The 16704-nt window shown below is 39.2% G+C and overlaps 1 protein-coding gene across 1 annotated transcript in view; it reads right to left on the bottom strand.

The window, feature by feature from the left end:
- Positions 1 to 5803, bottom strand: part of LOC117811423 (kinesin-like protein KIF20B) — a 66570-nt gene extending 60767 nt beyond the window's left edge. The window contains 8 exon segments of the mRNA XM_034681681.1: positions 1 to 196; positions 467 to 521; positions 2714 to 2898; positions 3109 to 3247; positions 3564 to 3686; positions 3802 to 3891; positions 4741 to 4852; positions 5656 to 5803. The exon segment at positions 1 to 196 is cut by the window's left edge and continues 11 nt beyond it. Of these exon segments, the coding sequence (XP_034537572.1) occupies positions 1 to 196; positions 467 to 521; positions 2714 to 2898; positions 3109 to 3247; positions 3564 to 3686; positions 3802 to 3891; positions 4741 to 4848 (896 nt within the window). The 5' untranslated portion in view covers positions 4849 to 4852; positions 5656 to 5803.
- Between the last annotated feature and the right edge of the window lie 10901 nt (positions 5804 to 16704).

Raw genomic sequence — 16704 nt, 5'->3', positions numbered from 1 at the left:
GTGTTGCCCTTGATGTCCTGTGACAGACGTAACGCAGTCCTCCTCAGGGCCCCACTGGGAATAACCTCGAGGAGGTCATGAATGTTTTCATTGTAGATCTCACAGAAAGACACCCAAACAGAGAACTTGGTGTGTGCTTCCACCTCCAGGCTGATCTTGTCCTCTGCTGCAACCGCTGAACCAAGCATGGAAGAGCCTGCATGAGGAGCACATTGGAAATATTTGGGGGTAGTTGCATACACTGTATCACGTGCAGTAAAAGCTGTAGATTAGTATAACATTTTGTATTCTACTTCCGAAGTTTCAAACGTGGTAGAAGAATTTGAAATATCCCTGCCCATGGGTGAAAGAGCTGACAGTTTTGTCAAATCTAGTTAGTGCACAGCGAACAGATGATGTCAGTGTCAGATGCATGTGGCGCAAGAAAGCAAACAGCGAGTAAACTGATGTAGAATGTTAATCTTGCCTTCAAGGAGAGTCCTATTTGTCAGGTTCAGGAGGCTCATGTTGCTCCTCTCACTCTGAAAGTCAAGGACAAAAGATGAACATGTCATGAATGTTTCATACATACATATTATTTTCAAAATGAGTTACATTGAGTACTTTAAGGCGCAATTCACGACTTGGTTCTCAAAAGAAGTGACTAAAAACACTACAGCATGTTAGTTAGCTTAGCAGCTCTAAGCTCAGGGCTTCAAGGCCCTATTTGTTAGAGAAGACAAATCAATCACATAGATGGCTAATTGACATTTAGAGGTCTAAAGTCAGACTCCCCTTATTTTAACACATTCAGAGCTTGAAATCGAGAGCTGCCTTCACAACTCAAACAATCTAACAAACAATCACAATGACTGTATAGCCAGCTGAGTCAGGTCTTGATGAGCATAAAAGAAGGGCAGCATTGGCACCTTTTATCTCAAGTCTTCATAAGTGATAAAACAATGTGTTTCTGTAGTTGATTTTTTAAGCGTACTGAGCCTTTAAAAGGTGATAGTGATTACAATAAAGTCAAATCTAGTGTAGGGGAATGTTACCCTTTAGAATATTTCTCTCCAACCTTTTAATAAACTTCAATGGTTACCCTTCTCTGTTTGTGTTTCAACGTCTAATCAAATAAGTAAGTACATTTATTTATATAGCGCTTTTCGCAGAAAAAAGTCACAAAGTGCTTTACAAAGACAAGACACACAGAAAAAGAATGAAACAAAACCGATAGGCAGCATAAAAAGTGCAGTGGAGGGGTGCTGGTGGCCTAGCGGTCTAAGCGCCCCACATATAGAGGCTATAGTCCTCGTCGCAGGGGTTGCCGGTTCGATTCCCGGCTGGTCGACCATTTCCTGCATGTCTTCCCCCGCTCTCTGCTCCCCACATTTCCTGCCTCTCTTCACTATCCTATCAAATAAAGGCAAAAAGGCCCAAAAAATATAACTTTAAAAAGTGCAGTGGTTACATGATTCATTAAAAGCATCAAAAGTTGGGGAAATCAACTAATACACCTGCTTTAACAAGTGTGTTTTAAATAAAGAATTGAAAGCATCTGCACATTCTGCAGAGCACAGGGATATTGGTAGAGCATTACAGAGTCTAGGGGCAATGGCTTGGAAAGCTCTGTCACCACGAGTGCTGAGGTGTGTACGTGGAACAGTTAAAAAAGTGTAACATGTTTGACCTGATTGGGCTAGGCGGCTGGTAGGGGTAAATGAGTTCTGACAAATATTCTGGAGTCTGGCCGTTTAGGGATCTGTAAGTAAGTGTGAGAATTTTGAACTGGATTCTATAGGTGACTGACTGTATAGTTAATGGACATAGTATCCGTGACTTCATCCATCTGTTTCTGAAGCGCTGTTTTGAAGCCATTCATCGGTGGGAGCCATATTGGAAATGCTGAACTCAACATAACTGCTGTTGAGCTAGTGTGAGGTAAAGAGGCAGGGTTTGAGCCTCCTTGCCAACAGCTACAGTGTTCCCACCTGTCAGTCAAGTCAGTCATGTCCTTAAATGGGAAAAACTCGTAATCTTAATATCTTCTGAACCGTTGCAGCTAGCCTCAAGCAGATGCTCGATGAACTGCAGTTTATAACTGTTCCACATTGGCTTCATATTATGAGACTTGAGGTTGCTGCTTGGTGATGGGGAGCCAGTGAAGAGATTCAAGTACAGGGGTGATGTGAGACCATTTGTTTGAACTTGTTAGTACTCGGGCAGCTGTGTAAAAGAGAATTACAGTCGTCAATCCATGATGAAATGAAAGCGTATATTAACATCTTGAGGTCCGGGGTTGAAACAAAGTGTCTAATTTTACTAATATTCCTTGAATGAAAACAACATGACCGGGTGAGCTGTTAAATGTAGTTGTCAAAAGATGAAGTTTGGTGAAATGTGACTCATAGATTACGCAGGCTGGGGTGGACAGATTGAGAGAGGGAACCAATGTTCTGTAAGATGGTGGATCTGATCTTATCTTGTGAAATGACTAACACCTTTGTTTTGTTGGAATTAAGCTGTAAAAAATGTTGCCATCCAACTCTATGGCATTAATGCAGTGTAAGACAACACAAAGGGACTTGAAGCTACATTTTCTTTCCTTTCACACATCAGATTAAATAGATACACTTCCGAGTGCTAAAACAATAAAGGACACCTTCTCCTGCTTCAGTTATGTTGCCGTCCGGCTCGTGTGAAGCTCTGTTGCAGCCTCTGACACACACGTTACCTCTTTGAGTTGTCTGAAGAGGTTTCTCTTGAACAGTGCCTCCTCAGCCTCCTGCTCCCTGGTGAGCCTTGTGAACTCGCTGCACCGGTGAGGTTTGATGTTCATCCCAGGAAAAACCTGCTCATCAATACTGCTGAAAATGACATCAAGTGATCTTGGCAGGATGCCAGCATCAGCATCTGGACCTGGAGAGAGATAAGTAAGCTGTTGGATCTCAAATCATGTAACTATGACATTAACTGAGATCTCATTTAGCATATAATAGCTTAAGAAAAGTTTTCTGCACATGGTCTGTAAAGCACTTCCTCCTGAGAAGAAGTCTTTAAAAAGCTGATTGGATTCATATACGATGTCAGAGAAGCCTTTTTTTTAAATGAAATGAAAATGAAGCAAACCTAAAAATGTGAAGGTCTTTCCAGCGTTGGTGACTCCATACGTGAACACCAGAGAGTTTCCTCCTTCAAGAACATCTTTCACCAAGTCCTTCACTGTGCCTTGAAACAGCTCTTGCTGTGTTGTCTCAGGACCGTAAACCTGTTTGAGGTAAGTGAAGAAGATTTTCAGCGATGATTTGAAACTGAATCAATTGAAATATTCAACCTTTTTCCTCTTACATACAGCATCACCTTCATTTAGCATATCATGGGCCCACTCAGAGTAAAACGTGATAAAATATAACAGGGTATGTGCTACCTGGCTACCTATAATTGACAAGCATATCCACTCAGTTGTCAAAATATGGTCATAAACTCCTGGGTTCAAAGATGATGAGGTGAAATCACAGTAGCTAAGTCCACTTCTGTTGTACAGCCTCTACCTGTGATCCTGTTTTTAGTTTCAACACACCAACCTGAGAGAACTGAAAGCGCTGTCCAGTGTGTGGGAAGGGTCTGTCAGTGCTGAGCCTTGCTGAGAGGGACAAACTAGGAGGCTTCAGGAGAACTGAGTCAGAAGGTTCAATGACAACGCAGTCCTGTTACAAATAAAACACAGCGACACAGATATCATAAATAAAATGTCAGGCAAATGTACCTGTGTGCAAATTGTGATTATAGCATGTCTGTACAAGCACTATGTATTTTTTTAACCTGTGACTCTCCGTTATGGCTCTCTGCAGAGGTGAAAGGGCGGATGCGGAGGTAAACTTGAAGGTGTTCCCTCTCCTCTGTCCCGGATTGCTGCAAAAAGCAAAAAGCAAAACACAACATTTAAGTCACTATTTATAGTCATCTAGATCAGGGGTTCCCAAACTTTTCAGCCCGCGACCCCCACAATATAGGTGCCAAAGACTTGCGACCCCCACTGTCCCTCAAAGTGATTTAATTTGGCTTAATTTAGCAGGTCTGTCGAAAATTAGCCTACCTATATGAGCATGTGGCTGTGTTTCCTGTGTCCTTATGAATTAACCCACTGCTACTGATGCTTTTGATAATTAACTGTACACTAACCCTAAACTTAGGAGTCATCTGGCAACAAAGAAAGGCAGAAAACTCATTACATTTTCTACTTTCAAGGTTTTATTTCAAGTTTAGCTACTTTTTTTGTCCATTTTTTTTACTATAATAATTGGTAAAATGTACTATTTTTAGATAACTTTAACAAAAAAAAAACATTCTGTAAGACATCTGACCCCCATTTGTGTCCCATGACCCCCCAGGGAGTCCAGACCCACAGTTTGGGAACCCCTGATCTAGATAAGAAACTACATTAATTTGTAGATACATTCAAACATCAGATAAAACAATTAAAAACGACAGCATTTAGTTTAGTGCTCTTTGCTGTGAGTCAGGCAAAATGCTTTAAACGGTATGTGAGAGAATAAATGGAATAATCTAACAGTCACTTAAAATGTTACTCAGACATATGCATCAGTGCCGTAGTACTCTCTTCAAATGATGGTGCCCGTATAGCCTTCATCTTTACATGTTCTGCCTAAAGCTGACTTCATGGTGATATCAATGACTTCATTGTGGATTACAATATTTCATTAGTATCGTTGTGAATTGTCTTGATATTTCTACATTTACCTGTAAGTCTGGTGAGGTGTTGAACTCTGATGACAGATCTCTCTTCATATCGTCACCCTGTATGTGTTCCCCTCGGTCAGCTTTGTTACTACTAAGACAGGGTTCCATCTTTCTACAACAGACAAGGAAAAGAGGGTTAGTAAAAGCAGAGTTTTAATGGATGGTGAGATATGACAGTGCATTAAATAGGGAGGGGGACGTTTCAATAACACCTAAAGATCTTCAGGAGAATGATGTGTTTTTGTTGTACATAACACACACTACAAAGATGTCTTACACCGTGTTAACAAGCCCTTTACAGCTCAATCTGATGGGGGTCTAATGATAGGCTTGTATACTTTTTGTAAGCATGTTGTTTGTTGTACCTTTATCTAAATGTTGCAGAATTCAAATGTTGTTAAATTGTTAAAAACTGCTAGGATGGACACTTTCAGCTGACCAGTGTTTCGGTTCTATCAGCGGCCCAGTTACTACATTACTACTCACTACGACTGGTGCCTGGCGAACCATTAGCCGGTGTTTCGGTTTAACTCGAGACCATGTTAACTGGTGACTTCCAGCCAAAGACATCTAGATGTCGCAGTTACAGCAGATGTTGAATAAGGAGTAATTTTCGAGATATGTCTACACAAACAATACCTTGAAGTCGTATCTTACACGCATATAGTCATATCAAAATGGACAAGAAGACATTTACGAGGACAGCTACGTGTCCACTTTCATCAAGTACGTCAACCACAGACGCCGAAAGTCGCTAGTTAGCAGGGTCACAAGTTAAACCGAAACATTTGTTTGTGGCAGCCATCCCACCTGTCAGTTGGTATTTGAAACATCAGTTAGTTTAACAAGTGTCGGTTTAGCGCACTGAAAATAAGCGACACTTCGAAGGGGACTTTTCTAAACAGATATACGTACCTTGTAGCAGCTATTTTCGAGACATTAAGAAAATGAAATAAAACAAGTCTTCTCTGTCTGAGCTAGCGTTCACGCTAACAAAAGTTGAGCTACTAAACAAAACAACCTAGCCGCCGTCTGAGTTTGAAACAGACCAATTAGATTCAAGCTTATAATGCACATGCGCAGTTCAGCTTTTATCTTCTTTTTCTTCCTGCGAGGACGGATTGAGAACCATGGGCTCAGGGATGCGTACCGCCACCTACTGTGCCGTAGTAGTGTGCATATATTTATGTTGTGCACCGGATTTGAGAAATGGAACTAAATAGGCCTTTAAAAAGAAATCCGGATTTATAAATAATCGAGTAAGCAACCAAGATTGAAGTAGTTACATGATACATAAGCAAAAAACCCATCTGGAACAATATCTTGTACTTAAGAAGTACAGTTTGTTGTAAAATATACTCTGTTGATGTTCACTGTATACTCATAAAGAAGAAATATTTACAAAAGGAAGGAAATTAATCCTGTGCTAGGCTCCTCTCCTCGAGTTATGTAAATAATACCATCTATTGACCCTGTTGTTGTACAGAACTGTAATTTTGTTTGTCTGTGTCTTGTTTTCAAATAACTGTAAAATAAAAAAAAAAGTACACTAAGTCACTAAACACAAATGGGGGGTCGTGAGATGTCTTCCAGAATTTTTTTTTTTAAAGTTATCTAAAAATAGTCAATTTTACCCATAGCTAACCTTGAAATAAAACCTCGAAAGTAGAAAATGTAATGAGTTTTCTGCATCAGTGGCAGCAGGTTAATTCATAAAGGAACAGGAAACACAGCCACATGCTCATATAGGTAGGCTTATTTTCTGCAGACCAGCTAAATGAAGCCACATTAAAGCACTTTGAGGGACAGGGGGGTCACAAGACTTTGGAACCAATATTTTGGGGGTTGCAGGCTGCAGAGTTTGGGAACCCCTGATTTCAACACTGGAAGGACATTCTTCAGATAAGCCCCTAATTTGCAGATAACTAACAGACATGCCCCTTTTCAATTTAGCAGAAGATTTCCCTCTTGTGGCATATCTGTCCTGCCATTTTCCTCCCACAGAGAGCCTTTTATCACCTACCCTTGCCATTAATAGTCTAGATACCAAAAGTTGCCTATCTGGTTATTATTTTTCAAAATAAATATGTGTCTTATGTAATGTTCTTCTCAAAATCCTCTTGTTTTCCTGCCTTAGTTCTGCTATATTGAGATTTACATCAGTGCTTTGAAAGGGATACGACTTGCAGAGACAGATTATTAAAATGAACATTATGTCAAACATTTTTTTCTGCTACAACCTTTGCTTTCAGTGTTTTGTGGTGCATTCAGTGTTTTCTTTCTTAGTTGGAAATCAGAAAATCTTGTGCATGATTTCAGTGTCAAGTTTCTCTAAATCGCATCTGCTTTATTTGATTTTATTTTTATTTAATTATTTTATTCAACCAGGAAAACCAAATTGAGAGTGTCCTGGTCAAGATCAGCAGCAGCACATTCCAACAAAGTTACAGACAAACAACACAGAATTCCAAAAGATGACAACATACCATGAATTTCAGAACAAAAATCATCAGTCAAAGCATCTACAAGCTGATGCATCTCCCTCAAATGCCTTCAGTCTGCTTATCTAAAAGAACGCATCTAAAACTATTTTACCCAGTTCAACATGCACTCTGTGCTTCCGGTATTTTTTAAATGAATAAAATCGCATAAATACGAGGGAAGCAAGTTAAGAATTGCCTTACAAACTAGGACATGCCAGTGATGTAGCCTACGGGTAGACAATGCAGACTAGCCAACTCGAGTATATAGGGAGCAGTGATGGGTTAGAGGCTTACCTCAGAGCTCCATGAAAAACAGTGTCCAGAGAGTGAAGGCATTGAGCTAATTCATACATACTGTATATAAAACATCACCTATATCAATCAGAGGCATGAAAGTAGCAGCAAAAAGTTTTTCCTTTGCGGCAAAAGAAAAACATGACTCATTTCTGATAGAAACCCAACCTCACCTTCAACTATTAATTATGAATCCTAGGTATTTTTATGATGATACAGGCTCAATCACATCACCCTTGAAAGCAGGTTTACTGGCTTTAACTTTGAATTTGTAAACATCATGAGTTTTGTTTATCAGGATTCAATAATAATTTTAACTTGTTTGATATGACTGTAAAACAGATTGATGATGCATATCTGATGTTGGGAAAAGAAAGTGAGAAATAAGCACACTGTCAGCCTTTTTTTTGTCAGTATCTATGGTTTTAGGATGGCCTGATGATGGCAAGCAGGTATGAGTAGAAGTAAACTCTGGTTTCAGTTTCAGCTCCTTTATTATGTTAATATAGTGCAAACAGCTCCACCAAAGTCTCTCCGCCTGCATTTGATTACTCAGTGGAATGTATTCTTAGGCGTCTCAAACTCTGTTGTTTATGATCTAACTGTAGTTTGGACATACAGTCTTGTTACAGAGAAAATGGAGGGGGCACACAGGATGAAAAAAATGTTTTAGCAGGTTATATACTGTATATGAACTTATATTCAATGATGAAATGAGTTCAAAATGAGAACTGAATTTGATTGAAATAGTCATATCAATGAAGGGAAATGTGTGGTTTTTGTATGTATATATTATTTTGTGGAGTAGATGATGTACACCCTTGCTGCAAAATGATATATAAACTCCATTAGGCAACAAGATATTTTGAAGAAGTTGACACATCGGTGGATATAGCTCAAAATGTGTCAACAACTGACATGCTATACTGTACTTTTGGGATGTTCTTAGTAATAAAGCAATGCAGTCCTGATGAAGTCCATGCTACAGTATTTAAGGCTTTAATAAACGACTAACGATTTATGAGATGGAAAGAGTAATGTGAAAACAAAAGCGCCCTTGAGCCTGTTACATTTCTTAAAACAAATGGAAAAAACCCTCTGAAGGCAGCTGCAATACACAAACAATAGAGCTGTCGGCACGTTATCATTCATGTCCTTGGGGAAAAAATGCAAATGCCTCGTACATCATTGTCACATGCTAACTTAATGCAACTTTGAAAGAGAGAAATAGAGAGACAGAGTGTTATTTAGTGAGTAATTGCTGTATACTGCAATTTACGCCAGATTCTTTTGATATATACAAGTTCAATAGAGTTTGACTGTCTGATACCCCTTACTTAGTGCGTTTGACATAATAAGACAGGAAAGTTTAGTTGTCCTTTTGGGATAAATAATGTGATTATTTTTATTATTATTTCCCTACATATAATAACATAATACATAATAAACATAGCTGTCAGATTACTGAGAGCCAATATTAACTATGGCTGGGAAGTCTCCTTCAATCTTTCAGACAGGTGAGGGGCTTTAGATCTTTCAAACTCTTTTAGGTTTTTTCCACATACATCACCTGAGGGTCTCTAAGGGTCATGGCATCATTTACGAGTTGTTTCTCATTTTTGAAGTGTTAGCTGAAGGCATTTGGCTGTAAAGGAGTAAACATGGGAGTCCTTCTGCTTACCTCAGGATTGCCTAAGCAACAACCTCCAGTCTTGACATGAAGCCTGAGCAGAAGCGTTAAAACTGCAGCTCCTCAAGTGACACTTGCCTCCTGAAGCCCTGGATGCCACACACCATTCAAAGAAGAACATGTTTATTGCAAAAATGAACATGTTTACAGTTTGATACAACAAAAATAATTTGGTGCAAATAGCTCCTTTCCCTATCTGTACACAAAGCGTATTATGATTTTTTTATGTTACTAATTAGTTTTGAAGATATTCAACTTATTAGTGTTGCATAACTAGGGGCATGGCTGAATGACTAAAGATCTGTCGCCCTGCAGTTTGCCTACCAAGCAAACAGGTCGGTGGATGATGCACTCAACATGGGGCTGCATCACACCTGGACAGAACAGGGTCCTGCACCAGGATTCTATTTGTGGACTTCAGTTTGGCCTTCAACACTATCATCCCACTTTCTGAAAACAGACAGACAGACAGACAGACAGACAGACAGACAGCAGCTGGTGAGGCTGGGCAACTTCACATCCAGCACCTGCATCATCAGCACCAGCGCCCCCTCTCCCCACTGCTCTTCTCTCTGTACACCAATGATGAAATTATTCAGCCATTTCAAATTCAGATGTTTCTTTTATTTCATGTATTAGAGTTCAAGAAAAAATCAGGCCCTTTAAAGATTGAAGACTTAAGCAACAGACAGTGAAAAACATCTTTATCTTCACTTGGTGGAGAAAGGGAAATGCCACTGTACCTGTTCTGTTATGCTCAAATGTGTAAACCTGTCAAAGAGGAGACTTCAAACTGACGTGATTCATATATCTGGATGTTGAAGGTGATGCACTCAATATGTTTGCCAAAGCATAATTAAGGAGCTGTGCTTTTTAAACTGTCACATATATGAGGAACACAATATAATAACACAAGATAACTTGTTGCATAGTTGAGACAAATCTGGAATATAACAGTAAAAAGCAAAGGGATTAAAAAAAAGGAATGTCTGCAATGCAACCTTACTGGTTATTAACTTTAAGTATGCAAGTGACATGCTGTCTAACTATTTAACTGTGTTTAACTAGTCACTGGCAAACTTTCTTAATGGGGTGTCTATTCAACTGTTGACAGAGGGGACAATCTCATTGCAGAACTTAATACAGGGGTGGCAGGGAGCAATCCTGCTGATGCCCTTTGGTGTTACTTGGCCTCTTTGGTTCCTGCTTATCCAGAGCCAGAAGCTGGCCTTCTCCACCTCCTTGCTTAGCTCCTTTTTTTTTTTTTTTTTTTTTACCATGTTTTTATTAAGATTTTCAGTATAAAGAATTAAGTCAGACAGAAAAATAAACAAAAAACAAATAAAAAACAGGTCTTACATTGCAGGACATTATGCTACATGGCATCACTAGCAAAATATTTCTTAAGACAAATATTTACAGAGAGGTAAGCGGTGAGCAGTAAAATCAGTCACAGTCTGGGAACTCTGTCCAATTGGGCAAGATAATCAGAAAAAGGCTGCCAGATGTTGAAAAATTTGGTAGGATTGCCCATCGGGCCATACCGGATTCTTTCCATGTGCAGTACACAGGTGAGGTCAGATAGCCAGGTCTTGAACTGGGGCCCAGTGTCAGACTTCCAGAGATTTAATATCACTTTCTTAACAATTACCATACCATACATGATAGTGCTCTACACAGAGAGACTTTGATTATTTAAAGATGGAGAATACCCAAATAATGCTATCTTGGTGTCCGATTTGAACACACAGCCATACATTCCAGAAAACAAGTTGAATATCTCACACCAAAAGGTATATAGCCATTGACATGTCCAAAAAAGGTGGGCCAGGGAGCCCTCAGCAGACTTACAGCGGAGAAGAGATTGTGGGAAAAATCCTATGCAATTTAGATTTAAAATAATGGAGCCTGTGTATTACTTTAAATTGAATTAACTGGTGTAGAGTATTAATGGAACATGATCGGATTCTGCTGAGGCTCTCCGCACACGTCATCATTCTGTATCCCCAGATCCTCCTCCCTTGCACTTTTCAGGTGGAATGTGGCAGAATTTACTTGTTCAGAAAATACCTTCACAAAGTCTGAAACTAAATTTCTTGAATTGAGTGGGACCAGCAATAGCTTGTGAATCCTTTTTTCTTCCGGGAGAGACTCAAAGTTAGGCACACACTGAGGTACATAGTTCCTTATTTGTAAACAACGGGAAAATATGTGGAGGGAAGAGATAACTTGTTTTTAAGCTTAGTAAATGAGGGAAATTGTTTATCAATATACAGATCTTTTAAAGTGACCATACCTTTTATTCTCCAAGTGTTAAAAGTAGAATCTGAAATGGATGGAAGGAATGCATGGTTACGATAAACTGCCGTATGAATACAGGTGTCCGGCAGTTTGTAGCTCCTCCTAATTTGCTGCCATATTTTCCGACGGTTCAGGGTTATTCGGTTATTCACTTTTGTTGTTGAAGAAGAAGTAGAAAAGAAGAGCTGGAAGCGAACTATTTTCAGCATTGTTCTTTTCAATGGCAACCCAAGTGAGGGTGTTTATTGAAATTTCTCTCCCATAACCTTCCTGCCAGTAAACAAGGGCTCTCAGATTTGCCGCCCAGTAATAATGCAAAAAGCATGGCAATCCTAACCCACCTCTCTCTCTTGACTTGTGTACATGTATCTTTGATATTCTATGAGCTTTAAAACCCCAAATGAAAGGCATTATTATTGAAAAAGGTACAGAAATCTTGGAAGGGAAACCATTTTAATAGCATTTATGCAGCCCATCATAGAAAGAGGGAGAGTGTGCCACTTGTCAATGTCCCTTTTAAATTTCTTAACACTTTCCAAGAAATTATGTTAAAATGTTAATTTTGCCTCTCTTGGTAAGACTACTCCAAGATACCTCAGTGTATCTGTAATTTTGAAGGTGAGATTACGTACGAATTCTGGGTCAAGTTCGGCATTAAAGGCCATTTAATTGTGTATCCTGATACCTCACCAAATGACTTTATGAGATCAAGTATAGCCGGAATTGACTGCTCAGGCTGCGAAAGGAAAATTATGACATTAACCCGCATATAAGGAAAGGTGATGGTCCACATGTCCCAGCTGTATAGGCTTAATGAGAGAGTGCTGTCTAATACTGATGGCGAGAGGCTCTATAGCAATTACGAATAACAAGGGGCTTAGGGGACACCCCTGTCTTGTCCCACGGTGTATTGGAAACGAGTTTGATTTTTCTCTGTTAGTAAGAACAGAGGAAGATGGTTGAGCATATAATAATTGAATCCACGAAACAAATCTACAGTAGTACCACAATCCAAACACCTAAAGTGTTTTCAACATATACCCCCACTCCAACTGGTCGAAAGCCTTCTCTGCATCTAAGCTAAGGGCGGCAAGCTTATGACATTTCTCAAATGTATGATACATTATGTTCATTAGCCTCCTAACATTGAAGAAAGAAAACCTGTTAGGGACAAAGCCCGATCGCATGGACAATGGAAGTTATATGATTGTTTAACCTATTTGCTAATCATTTTGTAAAAATCTTCATGTCAGAGTTTAACAAGGAAATAGGTTGAGAAGATGAAGGTTCTGTTTAATTCCTGCCCTCTTTTTGTATTAATGAGATATTGGCCTCATTCAGAGTGTTTGGAAATGTGTGTGCTTCAAATGAATGGTTAAACATCCGCAGCAGGAGGGGAGCTATCTTCTCAGAGTATTTTTTATATAGTTCAATGTTGAAACAGTCTGGGCCTGCAGTCTTACCATTAGGAAATGATCTTATAGCATCTAAAACTTATTGAATGGTGATGTCTGAGTTAATAGCATCTTGTGCAGCCTCGCTCAGCTTAGGGAGATCTAGACCATCCAACCAACTCGAGGTGTCTCCATTTGCTTGTGACATATATAACTGCTGGTAATATTCCTTAAATCGACCAGTAATGCCCTTTGGGTCAACAACCATTTCCCCAGATTTTGATCTAATTTTATGAATGGCTCTACTGGCCTGCAAACCTCTCAGCTGCCGGGACAATATTTTTTGTGGTTTATCCCCTAGTTCAAAATGTTTTTGGCTTAATTTAAACAGATGGTTCTGCACCTGGTCAGATAAAATGGTGTTATATTTGTATTTCAACTTTAGGATATTCTGTAGAAGGGTTCGAGGAGGACCTATAAGTTGTTTCCAACTGCGATAGTTGACGTTCTATCTCTAATAGTCGCTTTCTCTTTTCCCTTCTTGTTGCAGTTTCAAATGAAATGATATGCCCTCTGATCACTACCTTAAAGGTGACATATCACGCTTTTTTCATCAATATATATTAGTCTAAGAGGTCCCCAAAACATGTCTTTAAAGTTTATGCTAAAAAAACCCACTTTGAAATCAGATTTTGGCATGCCTGAAAAGCCCTCTTCTTCAGCCCTCCTCAGAACAGTCTGTTTTCCCTCTGACCACGCCCCCTCAGGAAGTGGACGTGGCCTCGGCTCTCCAGCACGTTGATCTAATGTTTACATGTTGGCTGAATATACACGGCTGCTCACAGATCACGTTACTTCAACCCTCTGAATCTGATCCAGAATCTGATCCTCACCGAGACCTTTCTGAACGATTGGTCATTATCAGTATGTAGACGTGTGTCTTGGTACACAGCGACGAACATGTAGCTATGTGGCTATGCTAACTAGCGCTAGCACTTATCCATAATAAATAAAAATCATCCACTAGATCTTCAAATCTGCAGACGTGGGGAGTAAAACCGACCTCTGCCAGAAAGGCAGCAGGACCTTTCTGAACGATTGGTCACAGATTTAGTGTTTCTTGTTGTTTTATTTGTCAGTATGTTGACGTGTGTCTTGGTGCACCGCGACGAACATGTAGCTATGTGGCTATGCTAACTAGCGCTAGCACTTTTCCATGAAAAATAAAAATCATCCACTAGATCGTCAAATCTGCAGACGTGGGGAGTAAAACCGACCTTTGTGTTTATTAAGACAGCCTACAACTAGATCCTGTGATTCCTTCACCTGAGTTATTTTTCCTGCAGCAGACTCTATATGAGACACGACTTGAAAACACCACTTGCACTGTGTTCCTACCTATGGTTCCCACGGCTCCGCGTAAACAGTCTAAAAGCGTATTTTAACCGAGTTCTGTGGGTTAGATTGTCACCGTTATAAAGTATTTAGCTGTCACGGAGTAAGGTGTAGTAGTGGGCTGCAGTGAAGAGGTTAATAAGGCCGTAGTTTGGAGAAAACTTTTGCTAAACATGGTCCAGTATGTCCTGATATGAACTCAAGGAAACCAGTTTTTTCAGGTGAACACAGACTAACATGTTCCCTGGCTGTGACCTGAATGATGACGAAGATGATTGATACCTGTCAGAATCAATGAATCAGAGTGAGCTTCGTGGCTCATGAGCCTAGGTACCGGACTGCCGACTTAATTATATTTTGCTCTCGTGGGAACAAATCCAACTCCGTTTAAGTTTGAAAATACTTTATTTTTACATATCTAATGACTTTTGTCGGTAGCTGTGATGCACTGCTCACTGATCCAACCATTGTTGCTGCAGTAGATGTGAGATGAGACCCGAGAACTTCTGTTAATGTGTTTGTAAATGTGTGGCGAATCTCGTGTCTGAAGCAGAACACAGTGCCTGCCTGTAAGTAAATACAACACAGCTGGATCACGGTAACCAGTTAGCGTAGAAACCAGTAGGGCGATAACACCGGCTAATAAAGCTCTTGTGTTTACGAATCGGCTCGTCATCCTTACAGCGTCCGGACGTATATTACAATATTGCCTCCCTAACAACATTCAATGAAGAATATCCGCCATTCTCTGCAGTCCGAGGTCTTTTTAGCGTGATTGAAGGGTTCCAATTGATGTGTATTTCATGATACGAAGAGAGCCTTTCAAGAATCACAGGATATGTAGGCCTATGTCCCTTAAGTATTGCCCTATCAACTCAAGCTCCTCTTCCATCCTGGTAAACACTTGAAATTTCAAGGTGACTCTGCTATGTATCCAGTGTAAACAGGAAATGATAAATGACTGATGCCGGACAGACTTGGGTTTAGCCAATCACAAACAAGTACCATGGTCCTACCCTTTCTGGTTTCTTGAAATTTATTTTGCGATTCTGAAATGTATGCGCTTTTGAAATATTTATTCCTATTGGCCTTCAAGGCCACCGTAGAAAAACATGAAAAAGTGAGAGAAAAATCTGAAGCGAAAAGAAATGATGTGTGATTTTTTTTTTTTTTCAAAGCAAAAAAACCATGAAAAATTAAAATTTTGCCTCAGAAGCGAAAAAACATCAAAGAGAAAATTCTGCTTACGAACCAAAAAGACATGGAAAAGTAATATGTTGCCTCTGAAGTTAAAAAAACGTATAATAGTGAACATTTTTCTTCGAAAAAGAGGCCTCAGGTTGGACAATACCCTGATTATTCTGCATCACACACACTGAAAGTTTTAATTTGGAAAAAATGACATGTGGAGGAACAAAGATGAGTCACAACATGAAATGATAAGATACGTATCTGACAGCAGTACATGGACCATTCCTTTGATGTTTGTTTTTGTGATTAGTATCGCTATGGTAGTAGTGGCCCTGGTTGATACATCACTAACCAACCTGAAAAACAACATTCTACTGTTCTGGTTACTCGGTTCTGAAGTGTCCTATGTGGATTTGCCCAACTCGCCTTCAAATGCTCTGTTTTCTGTTAGGATTGGTGTTACGATTGCTCAGTGGGGACCCATCTCTAGGATTAACACCAGTCACACACTTTCCAGGATGCACTCCCTCTGTAAGCCCTAGGAAAAAGTAACGTTGAAGGTCTTTAGGCGATCAAAAATGAGCATTGCTTTAAACTGATATAAATATGTCATATATTGATGGATCAGTCCAATTTTTTTTTTAATCTTTTAATTAACTTCAGTATTAATGTGACATACTGAATGTTCACTAATATTATAATTAACCCTTTAGTTACGACGTGTTTAAGAGCCAGAGAGAGGAATTTAGGGGAAGAAAAAAACACCAAAAATGGATCAGCTCCTGCTTAATATAATGAAAACTGGAATTATTTTTTTGAGTCAACACATTTTGACATATGTTGATGACTTACAACAACACTTTTTTTATCACTGCATTATTTTTCATGTAATGTCCTATGTTTAAAAAAGTTACGTTGAAGGTCTTAAGGCGATCAAAAATGGGCATTGCTTTAAACTGATATAAATATGTCATATATTGATGGATCGTTCCAATTTTTTTTTTAAATCTTTAAATTAACTTCAGTGTTAATGATACATACTAAACATTCACTAATATTATAATTAACCCTTTAGTTACCACGTGTTACAGTGCCAGAGAGGGGAATTTAGGGGATGAAAAAACACTAAATTATTATCTCCTGTATAATACAATGAAAACTGGAAAAAAAAAATTGGGGTCAACACATTTTAACATATGTTGATGACTCACAACAA

The sequence above is a fragment of the Notolabrus celidotus genome, chromosome 4 (assembly GCF_009762535.1).
Source record: "Notolabrus celidotus isolate fNotCel1 chromosome 4, fNotCel1.pri, whole genome shotgun sequence".
NCBI lineage: Eukaryota > Metazoa > Chordata > Actinopteri > Labriformes > Labridae > Notolabrus > Notolabrus celidotus.
The sequence above is the reverse complement of the archived record's forward strand: the minus strand, read 5'-3'. Positions and strand labels throughout refer to the sequence as shown.